Below are 11,593 nucleotides of genomic sequence, written 5' to 3'. Positions count from 1 at the left end.
CTCCTTCTTTTTGCATTTCCTTTCTCTTCTATCTTTCCTTCTCCCTGCTTGAGCCCTCTGTGTGTGTCTTCTTCAATAACACATTTTCTTTGTAATGGCTAGCCGTGGTTCTTCCTGTACTCCAATCAGTTCTTCTGGCCTAACTCCGGCTAGGGGCTTTCCTATCCCTGTCGCCGAATCTTCCCTCAGTCGAATCCGTAACTCCTTTAAGGGTTTTTCTTGGCGTTCCACCTTGTCTGAGCGGGATTTGGTGAAGCTAAGGTCCACTTATTGAATCCCAGATTCAGTGAAGCTTTTTGTTCCCAAGGCGGGATGTGTTGATGAAGAAGGGTTCGCCGGCAATATGGCCTTGACAGTGAGTTCCTTGACGCATGGGTTGCGACTCCCTTTCATACGCCCAGTTCATGACATTGTGGATTTCTTTGGGTTAGCCCCTACCTAACTCCACTCGCACACTTGGCGAATTCTAATTTGTTTGTGCGTAGTATTTCACATGGCATTTGGAGCCCCTGGGGGATACTTACCCTGATTTGACAGCAAAAGAATTTCTTTCTTTCTATGGGGTGAAGCCATTGCCAGGCAACATTTGCAGATTTCGTGTTAGGCCACAACGTTTGGTGGCCTTCAAGCCTCGCTATTCCAATGCTAAGTAGTGAAAATATATATATATATATATATATTTGTTTCTGGTAGTAATTGGGAATATCCTGCCGACGAGATGCATATTCGGGACTACCCAGTCCGTGCTAATTGGGGAAGGGTCCCTAACGACAAAAGCTTACTCTTGGATTTGACTGACAAGGAGCATTTTAGTGTTGACATCATCCTTAATTAGGTGAAGGAAAATGACAGGAGTGGTTTGGCGAAAGAGGACTTGCTCTCCTCCACCAATATTGATAGATTCTTAGTGACATCCTGCCAGGCCTATGTTAGGGGTCGTAAACTCAAGGACGTAAAGCCCCTGGTGAAGAGACGTACTCCCAAGCCAGGGGGAAAAAGGCGAGCATCCCAAATTGATGGTTCATTGCCCAAACGCCCTCGTGACTGCGTTGATGAGGGAGAGATTGCTAGCTCCATTGTGGGGCCGGAGAAGCTTGACGACCTTACTTGGCTCATGGGCCAAGCCCTCGCTAACTTGGTGATGACTTTTGCTTTTGACTTGCCCACCGAGGGCACTAAATCCTTGGGCACGCCACCCTTCAAGTTTCCTTCTCTCCTCTCGCCGACCTCAACGCCCAGCGTCGGTGACCTTTTTACGGATATGTACAACGCCTTTTCTATGGGCGTGGTTGGGGCTATGGCGCGCGAATCTATCAATGTTGGCAGTGCCTAGTGTTGGGGGCGATGATGAAGACGACCACAGGGAGTAAGGATCTACCCTGAGTTCTCTCCCAGAGACTGTTTTTGGCGGCAAGACCCCTACTATTGATCAAGAAAGGGTCTCCATCCCTTCTCCCTCCTTTTCCTCATTCAGCGGTGAGGAGGATTCTCCCACTCCTCCTAAAGAAGGTGGGTCCTCCTTAGAAGACGACGGCATTGAAGGAAGGGTCGTGGGTGACGGGGACTTAGTCGAAGCTGACATTGGGAGGCAGGTTGAAGGCCTAGGGATGCTTGCTGTTGAGTTAGGGAATCTGACCACCCATTCTCTTCCCTCCATGTCTGCCATGCCGAAAAGGGGCCCTGTAATTGAAGGAACAAGCAAGATCGAGGAGGTTGGCCCCTGGTGCGCCCTTTCCTCTTCGGGGTCGGTCGTGGAGATGTCAAAACACTTAAAGAACATGCTCTCTCCAGTACTGTGTTTACATTTACCTAGTATGGTTGCTCCTGTATGTAGCCATTTTACTTAGTTGTTTGCTTATGTAGGGTGTTGATGAGTTGGCGGCTTGGATTGTGGGCGAGTTTGCCGAATTGGAGGATGAGGTTAAGGAGCGGCGAAAGTTTGGATGCTATGCCAAAAAGGAAATGACCAGGCTCGTGGCTGAGAAGACCAGGATGGAGTGCTACCTGGAATAGGCCGATGGGCACATTTGCAACTTGGAGATTGACCTCGGGTTTCTCTATGATGAAGTGTGCGAGCTTCGTGGTGAATTGCTTCGAGCTCAAGTCATCCAGGCGTGTGACAGTTTTGCCTTACACAATTGGTAGAGTCCGAACAAGCATTTGCTCGAGCTCAGGTATCTAGGCTGAGTGAGGCACTAGCTGCTTCCTACCGATTGCAGTCGGATGCTGAGCGGCGTTCCCAGGAATCTGCTTAGGCATTGTCTCCTCGGAGGAAGAGCGTAAGGGGCTTGCCCTTGAATTGTCGAAGGAGAAGGCGTCATGTGTGGAGGAGCGCAAGCAGCCTAATCAGGACATAGATTGTTGATGGCATCATACCATATGGAGGGGGACGCTCTCTTGTGGTACTAGGATGCATGGGAAAGTGGCCTCTTTAATAACTTGGAAACTTTCATTCAAGCCTTCCAAGTCAGATTTGGTCTAGCTGCTTACGACGATCCGATGGAGGCTCTGACTCGCTAAAACAAACATCCACTGTGGCTACCTGCAACGCCCAATTTGAAGCTCTGTCAAACATGTTGAGAGGGCTCTCCGATGTGCACAAACTCAGTTGTCAGGGTCCTACAATGGGAAGAAAAAGGAAGACATTTGGGAACTGTGAGGACCTTCGAAGGAGATGAAGAAGAAGACATGAGAACAAGAGATGAGAATAAGCAATAGATCAAGTATTAGTAAAGCTTCAAATGGCGTAGTTTTGACTAGCAGTAAACAATGTAGTTTTTGTAAGCCTTAAACATCGTTTCACTTAAGGCTAAACGCAGCGTGTAATAAGGGTAGCACTAGCACGAGATCTATTATCTGGGTAGTTTAGTAATTTCCATTATAATTCTGTTATGAATCATTTTCATTGTAATTTCGTTGCTCATAGGTATAAAAGCAAGGGTGGGAAAGTAGGAAGCGGTATTCTGTGAAGTGTAATTGTGCAACCCAATTGGAGGAGTGGATTGCCTCGAACGAATCCAGGATATTCTATACAAATTCTCATTTTATTCATATTCATCTTCTTCCATAGTCTCGTATTTCCATTGTTCTGTACTGTTCTCACTGGAAGGTCCTAACACAAATTGATGATCTCTATATCTGGATTTTGTCAATTTACATGGCTTACAACTTGGAGACTTTATCATGATTTGCTGATATCGACATGTTCAAAACCAAATTAAATTATCATGTATCCTGCACCAAATTTACTGCTTTAATTAGATCGATCCGTCAAAATTGCCCGCTTAAAGTTTGAAAGGTTTCGGAGTAATTTGTTGAAAACTTCTCACTGGATGACTTGTGTTGAGTTCATATATATATACTGGCCGGCCGTGGTGCCATGATATTAATTAGTTTGTGCTAGCTTTTGACTATTTCTGCATGCATGGGTTGCGCTGTGTACGTATGAAAGCATTTCTTTCTTATTGCTTGTAATTCTTTTCCCAATAATTAGTAGAAACATATGCATGTTGCTGCATGGCGTTCCTTTTTTTTTTTTTTTTTCCCTCGCTTCCAAGTAATTAATATAATCGATCGGCGTTTTCATGTTGCTGAGAAATGATCATATATACAGTCATTCTCTTGCGCCGGGAGACAACTCATGTTACGTATATTTACTAGTACGTACTGTGCTTGTTATTTCTTTATTTATTTTTGTGGCCGACAAATAATATTATTTACTAGGAATTCGTTTCTTTTGGCCCGATCGTTATAGCTAGCGTTTATGTGAACCGTTAGGGATAAAATGTGCTAGGCCAGCTAATTATTGGATGGCCACCATTAGAAGTAGGAGGGAAAAGAAGGGAACGATAAAACAAGACAAGAGCAGAAGGTTAAGTAAGACACGTAAAGGTGAAAATGACATAAAAGTGGTAGGAGATCAACCATTATTCCTAAGGCCTCAATAAAAGGGGACCTCCCTACAAACATCAGGAGATTTCTCGGAAGGTTTCTTCTAGCTATGTTATTTTAGAGACATTATTTTCTCTACACTAGAGGGTCATCAACCTGGCCTTCATTGTACTGTGAGATACGAGAGATTATGAGAGATTGTACAAATTATCCATTATAGTCAAGGATTTGCCCTCCAAATACCCCATAGATGTAAGTTTTATGTTGAATCACATAAATTTGTGTGTTCTCTCTCATTAAGATATTATTTATTATGTATTGTCATGGATGAAATTAACACGAGATCGCAATATTGACATGCCACCCAATATCATGGGCTGAGGATGGCTCCTCCTTCATTTCTGGCATCCTCAGCCGGCCTGCAAGTAAAAAGGCAACAACATGAACTACGTTTACAACATGAACTACGTTTACATTCGAATGCAATCTTGTTAATTCAAATGCACTCATATCCCAACATTTAAATGCAAAGCAGCATTACGTTCTAATTAACATCAAGTCATTTACGTTCGAATATAAAAAATAACGTTTGGACATTTTTGTTTTTGCTTGTTTGATCGGTTGATAAATTATGATGAGCGCCATATTTACATTTCAATGTACCAATTTTGTACACTTAATAAGTATATATTAATTTGCGTTCAAATGTATGTACTTATGTTCAGTCCACATTATATTAGTTATGAAAGCGTTTTCATTACTAAAACAATGCAGAATGAAAACTTTTTGCGACGCTGAAAATTGTCACAAAATACAATGAAATATATCTAACGTACGTCCGTCACAAAAAGTTGCTCACGTCCGAATTTTTAACCAGAAATTATATATTTAGTAATGGTTGAATAGTAAACCCTTGCGAAAAATTCTTTAGTGACAATATTTTTTGGTCACAAAAATCTTTTTGCGACCGTTATAAGATTTATGTGACGATATCTATGTGAGAAATTAAGATTCCCTTCTATCGTAGTGAGAGGAAATAGCGAAAACAATAAAAAAAATAAAAAATAAATTTAGTTAAATTGTTGTTCGATCTCAAAACTTTTGGGAGAATTATGTGAAGGAGGATAATTTAAAGATATTAAAAATATGTTAAAAAAAAAATTACACTAGAAGTACGCCAGTAGTGGCTTATATATACTAAGACTGGCAAATCATGTTAATGGGTCGTGTTAGTGTCGTGTCGAATCATGAATATTATATTATATGGGTCAACACGAATATGACCCGTTAAGCTTAATGTGTCAAGATCTCAAATCTTAACACGACCCATTAACATAACGAGTTGACACGACCTGTTATGAATTAATAAAAAATAAGTCAACACGACATAACCCATTTCAACCCGTTATATGTAATGGGTTGAACTGACCCGTTTTATTTTAACCTAATTCTCATAATTTCAAATTAAAATTAAAATCACAATATCATCCAAAAACATAAAACTAACTACTAATAAAAAAATCATTACTATTATTCATCCTTTAACATCTAATAAAATTAAAACCAATATGACAATCCAATATCCTTCAAAAAGGAAAGGCCAACTGCAAGTAGAACAAGCCATGTTCCATTGAATACGATTCCTATTAATAAAGACACAATACATTGAATACAACCAACCAATATCACAAAGACAATCCAGCCAAGTTCCAACCAATATGACAAAGTCCAAACTCAAGTCCCAACAATACCAAATACCAAATAAAGAAACAATGCAGCCAACCAATATAACAAAGTCCAAACTTTAGTCCCAACAATACCAAATACCAAAAATAAAATCCTAACAATACCAAATATTAAACATAAGTCCAAACTTATAATAAACAAGATAAACATAAATCTATTGTAATAACATTATAGTTACAATCTGAATAATAATAAACACAACTAAACTTTTGATTGATTTATAGAAGGAATTGAAGCGTCCTCCTTGGTCTTGTTGATATCCAACTCTATAATATCTTCAATTAGCTCCTCCAACTTCATTTCTTGTGTTTCTATTTAAAGAAATAGCACAAGCAAATAAAATTATTATATTGAAAAGCATTATAGTACATTATTTAATAAAATTAAAAATAGCGTTACCTTGCTTGCCTTATAACCAATGATCTCTTATGCAAACCAATACTTCAACAATAAATGATTTTAGTGCACTCCTAAACTGATCGATGATACGTCCACCAACACTGAAGGTTGATTTAGATGTAACTGTAGAAACAGAAATTCTCAAAAATGTCACGAGCCATATAAGAAAGATCAGGTTAATGAAATTTATTTCCTTTCCAAAAGGAAAAAATATCTAGGGAAGATAGATATTTAAAAATTTTGTTTAGAATTAAATTTTAAAAAATAAAAAAAATATACAGACATCCCAGACAAGTATGGGGTGTCTTTATATGGCACATGTTGAAGGCAATTCATCCCATTTTCCTTCAACCCGTGCCGCATAGAGTGAGAGAGTGAGAGAGTTAGAGTGAGAGAGAGCTTGAGTGAGCTTGTGTGAATTTTCTTTGTTCTTGAAGAGAGGTTAGTATTGTGTGTGTGTGTGTTTTTTTTTTGTTTATTTAGATTTATTTTGTTGTAACTATGTATTATTTAGTTTGAACTAACTTGTATTGTGTCTTTGTTTGAAGGATTATTTGATGGAGCTTGTTGAAGCTTGTCATTTGTAAAGGGATATTGTTGGGCTAGGTATATTTCTAAACTTTGTTAGGATTATGTTATAATTTTTTGTGAATTGAATGTGAATATGTTGTCATTGTTTTGTGAATTGATTGTGTTCTTATTCATCATTTAATAAGAATTGATTAAATAAGAACTGATTGTGATTTAATAAGAATTGATTGTGAATATGTTGTGAATATGTTGTGAATTTATTAAGAATATATTGTGAATGTATTGGTAATTAATTGTGAATATGTTGTGAATTTTTTTTTTTTAAAAAAAAAGATAAATAAGAATATGTTGTGATTAAACATAATAGTGGAGTGATTTGGGCATATTTTGTGTGATTTGTGATAATATTGTGATTTGGGCATATATTGTGAATAAAAAAATATTGTGAATATAGGAGATACAATTAATATATATTAAACACTATTAAAAAAACAATTAATATGTATTTATAACATATACTAGGTTTGAAACAAATAGCTAATTAATAAAATATTATACAAAAAGCTAATTAAACAAATACTATATATTAATAAGATGCTGGATTATACTATATAACTAATAAACTAATATGATATTAAACATACAAAATAATTCATGATAACATACTTAGTAAATAAAACAAATAGGATAAAAAAAATACTAAGTAATTCATAACATACTTAGTAAATAACTAATAAATAAAAATAACTTTAAATTTAATTTAATTTATACTAATATAATTAATTTCTAAGTAATTCAAACAACATACTCCACATACGTTACTCATGACAAAGCCTCCAAACTTTCGACGTGGTTTGCGTAATATATATTTATATGTTATTTGTTAGATTTTGTGTGACATTACATGAATAACCTTAGATCTGTTTAGAAATTAGTGTACACTCAAGTGTTCACTAATTTCTGAATTGTCCAGTGTGGACAGTTTAGGATTATATTATCTATATTGTACATTTTCGTTACTTCCACTTTACACGTTTAGAATGAAATTTCGGTGTCTTCCTCATTTATTTTTCGGGTATACTGTTCGCAGGATGACAATCCCTATCTGTGAAAATGCATATTTGGAGAACTATGAGGAGATGCTTCTGAAGTTTCTACTGACGTGGAAAGTAGAAGAGTGACGAAATTTATGCAATATGGATGATATAATCTCGAATGAGATAGGATCAACTACGTTTATCTAAAGAGCAGTGGGAATTGGAGCATGAGATGTATGTGAAATTAGTTTGCATTATACTAATCGATATGTTTTTTCAAAAATGGATAAAAGTTGGGTGCGTCTTGGCAATAGACTTGGAAATGACTGTATCGTATGCACGTGGAGTTAGAGCCTTTATTGATTTTGCTTGGGCCTCTGGCAATAGTCGCAGTTACATTAAGTGTCCATATTGAGGGTGCAAAAATCTGTGTGCTATAGGATTGGATGAAGTACAAAGTCATATATTTGTGAATGGTATGGATTTGAGGTATACCCGATGGGTATTGCATGGTGAGTCATACGAACAATCAACCGAGGTTATGTTTGGTCATGGTATTGATATGCGGCACATGGATGAAGTTACTAAGCAGGATGACCTTAATGAGTGGCATAAGATGGAGCAGATGTTGGGTGACATTGAAACTGTAATGTTTATGGATGAAATAGACGAGGACACCTCAAGTGGCCGAGGGATCGAATTAGATAATTTCTCTACAATGTGGGAAGATGCAAAGCTTGAGCTTTTATCCTGGATGTACAAAATACAACAAAATGTCATTTATTGTGCAGCTGCTTCATATTAAGTCGTTGTGTGGGATGTCAACAAAAGCAATCAACATGGTTTTAAAGTTATTTAATGAGGTGCTTCCTGAAGGTTCTACATTGCCGAAGGATGATGAATATATGAGGCACCCAGCTGACTCACTTGCAAGGCAATCCTTTGATGATCAATACCTAGAGTTTGGCAACGAAGCTCGTAATGTGCGTCTAGAGCTAACAACGGATGGATTCAATCCCTTTGGCAATATGAGTATAAGTTACAACACCTGGCCTGTAGTGTTGCTTCTGTATATTCTTCCATCATGGAGGTGCATGAAGGCGCCAAATTTTCTGTTAACTTTACTTACTCCTAGCCCAACATCACCTGGGAATGTTGTTGACGTATTTATGCAGCTGTTAATTGAAGAGTTGAAAATCTATGGGAAATAGGAGTCATAAATTTTGATGCATACATGTCGACATCTTTTCATATGCATGTTGCAGTAATGTGAACGATAAATGATTTTCTAGTATATGGGAATCTTTTCAGTTAGAGTACTAAAGGAAAGTTAGCATGTCCCACGTGTAATAAAGAAACTGCAAGTGAGTGGCTAAAATATTTATAGAATATGTGTTTCATAGGCCATTGATGATATATGTTAGCAAATCATGCATGGCGAAGGAAAGACGCTAAATTTGATGGGAGACTTGAGGACAGAACTGCTTCGAAGAAGTTGAATGGGGACGAGATAGTGGAACAATTACTGAAAGTTAGAGTGAACAATTTTGGCAAAGGTCGGAGAAAGAACAAGAGAAAATGAGGCGCTACAGAATTGAATTGGACAAAGTATAGTATTTTCTTTGACTTGCCGTATTGGCCATCATGCATGTTATAACATAGTTTGGATGTAATGCATATAGAGAAGAATATTTGTGATAATATTCTGGGGACATTGATGAGCATTAACAAAAAGATGAAGGACACGATTAAGACGAGGAAAGATCTTGAGAAAATGAAAATTAAACATAATCTGGCAATTTGCATTTGTGAATGGAAGGCAACAGGGTGGTTATGCCGCATGCATGTTTTAAGCTGACAAGGGATGAGAGGATGGATTTTTGCAAATGGTTGCAATTTGTGAAGTTGCCAGATGGTTATGCCTCCAATCTCAGTAGATGCGTGAGCTATGATGACTAGAAAATAAGTGAATTGAAAGTCATGATTGTCACATATTTTTGTAGAAATTTTTACCGGTGGGAATTCATGGGAAATTGACTTCTAATGTACGTGTCGCTATAATTGAACTTTGCTTGTTTTTCAAGGATTTATGCTCTCGGGTAGTAAATCGAGATATGTTATGGAAGATGGAAGAAGACAATGCTACTCTACTGTGTAAATTGGAGTAGATCTTTCCACCATCATTTTTTGATGTAATGGTCCATTTAGCAATACATTTACCTCGGGAGGTACTATTAGGTGGCCCGATGCAACTCCGTAGGATGTATCCAGTTGAAAGATATCTAGGTAGACTGAAGCACACTGTTGGGAATAAGGCCCGAGCTGAGGGTTCAATAGCAGAGGCTTATATACACGATAAATGGTTGACATTTTGCTGTCTATATCTTCATAGTATTGAGACACAATTTAATTGTGAAGAGCGGAATGCTGATCTTGCTGCTCCTCCCCCTCTTGAGCTATCAATTTTTTTCCAGAATATATAGCTCTTGGGTACACAAACGCGATACGAATTAATGGTGGAGAGTTAGGAAAAGTTTGGTGGTAAGTGTTGATGAATAATTGTCGAGAGATTCATGACTATCTCAGGTATGTCGCTATATACTTAGAATAATTCTAATTAAAAAAATTATTATATAACGACTGTGTTCAAATATTCTATTCTTTTGTGCTTCTATACAGTGAGCACATGGACAAACTTAGGAGAGAAGGCATAGAGAATATAGAGGCGAGACACGAAAAGAATTTTTCGGATGGTTTGCACAACGTGTATGCATCTAAATGTCCCATTATTTAAAATCATTTTGAACCATTTTAATTCTTGTTAACTTTTAAAAATTTTCTTACTACTTCAATTGTTAGATTTTGAAACAAAGTGCTAATGATTCCGCATCAGTTTTTTTTGAATTGCATACATTGGCTTGTGGTCCCTTACATAGAGCACTTTGATACACTACATGCACCGTTCGAGGTTATAGATTCTATACTATGGATCGTGAACGTAATCAAAAGATGCAAAACTATTTGTGTTGGTCGAAGGAAGTTATGGAACAGATGATATTGACTAATATGGTATCATACGTGACATTATCAGATTAAAATACTTGGGTGAGAATATGACATGTTTTTAAATGTGATTAGTTGGATATAGGCAGTGTCGGTTTTGATACATAGAGATAGTCACTTTACGGGTATCAATATTGCACGTAAATGGTATGAAGATAATCCATTCATATTGACTTATCAAGCTACCCAAGTCTATTACTTGGTTGATCCAATGAAAGAGACCGATGAAGATAGTGGAGAGATAACTTGGCGAGTCGTATAAAAATTTGTTCCTCGGAATATCTATAATGCATGAATAGTAGCGGATCATGATCATAGTGGAGATGAATATGACACTCCGATTATAGAGGGCTACCAGGAAGATGGAAAGGGTATTAATTTATTTGTTGACTTCGGTGCACTTGAACTAATCCCCTTATGTAGAGATGACGTCCCACCTATACATCTCGACCCATCCATATTAAATGATCATTCAGTGCATGAAGTAAGTGAAGAAGAAGAAGAAGAAGAAGAGTCCGAAGAGGAAGTCGGTGAAGAAGACGAAGAAGAAGATGATAATGACGAAGATGTTATTGAAGTCGATTCTAAAACAAGCCTGGAAAATACATCTAGAGAAGAAGAATAAAAGTATTAAATATTTTTATTTACATAGGTGATAGTACAATACATTTTTTTTTATAAATTATTCTATACTAATTTTTTAAAAATATTAATCCTTTTCAAGGATACCATCAAAACGACAATGAAGAAACGTGCCTCCTCTCCAAGTCCCAAACCCATTCACGACTCTTCAATTGAAGACTCTGCTCCTGAACAAGTTGATACATAGGAGACAGACATCCATCCGACACATACCAGTAAAGAAATTTTGTTGATAATTTGATATGAACCCGGGGAAATGGAATCCCTTGAACCTACATTGAATT

At 37.2% G+C, this 11,593-nt stretch overlaps 1 protein-coding gene across 1 annotated transcript; it reads left to right on the top strand.

Moving 5' to 3' along the window:
• Positions 1 to 8,443: 8,443 nt before the first annotated feature.
• LOC121265751 (pescadillo-like) lies at positions 8,444 to 11,292 on the top strand. Its single transcript, XM_041169426.1, has 2 exons — positions 8,444 to 8,694; positions 11,091 to 11,292. Exons 1-2 carry the CDS (start codon positions 8,444 to 8,446, stop codon positions 11,290 to 11,292), a joined length of 453 nt encoding a protein of 150 aa, XP_041025360.1.
• The last annotated feature ends 301 nt before the right edge of the window (positions 11,293 to 11,593 follow it).

The sequence above is a fragment of the Juglans microcarpa x Juglans regia genome, chromosome 5D (genome assembly GCF_004785595.1).
Source record: "Juglans microcarpa x Juglans regia isolate MS1-56 chromosome 5D, Jm3101_v1.0, whole genome shotgun sequence".
Lineage (NCBI taxonomy): Eukaryota > Viridiplantae > Streptophyta > Magnoliopsida > Fagales > Juglandaceae > Juglans > Juglans microcarpa x Juglans regia.
This window is presented reverse-complemented; position numbering and strand designations above follow the sequence as displayed.

Excerpts from the sequence above, each read along its gene's own strand:
- LOC121265751 (XM_041169426.1), top strand. The coding sequence starts at position 8,444 with ATGGTTTTAAAGTTATTTAATGAGGTGCTTCCTGAAGGTTCTACATTG. Across the intron at positions 8,695-11,090 it reads TATATTCTTCCATCATGGAG|AGATGACGTCCCACCTATAC; the intron begins GTGCATGAAGGC and ends CCCCTTATGTAG.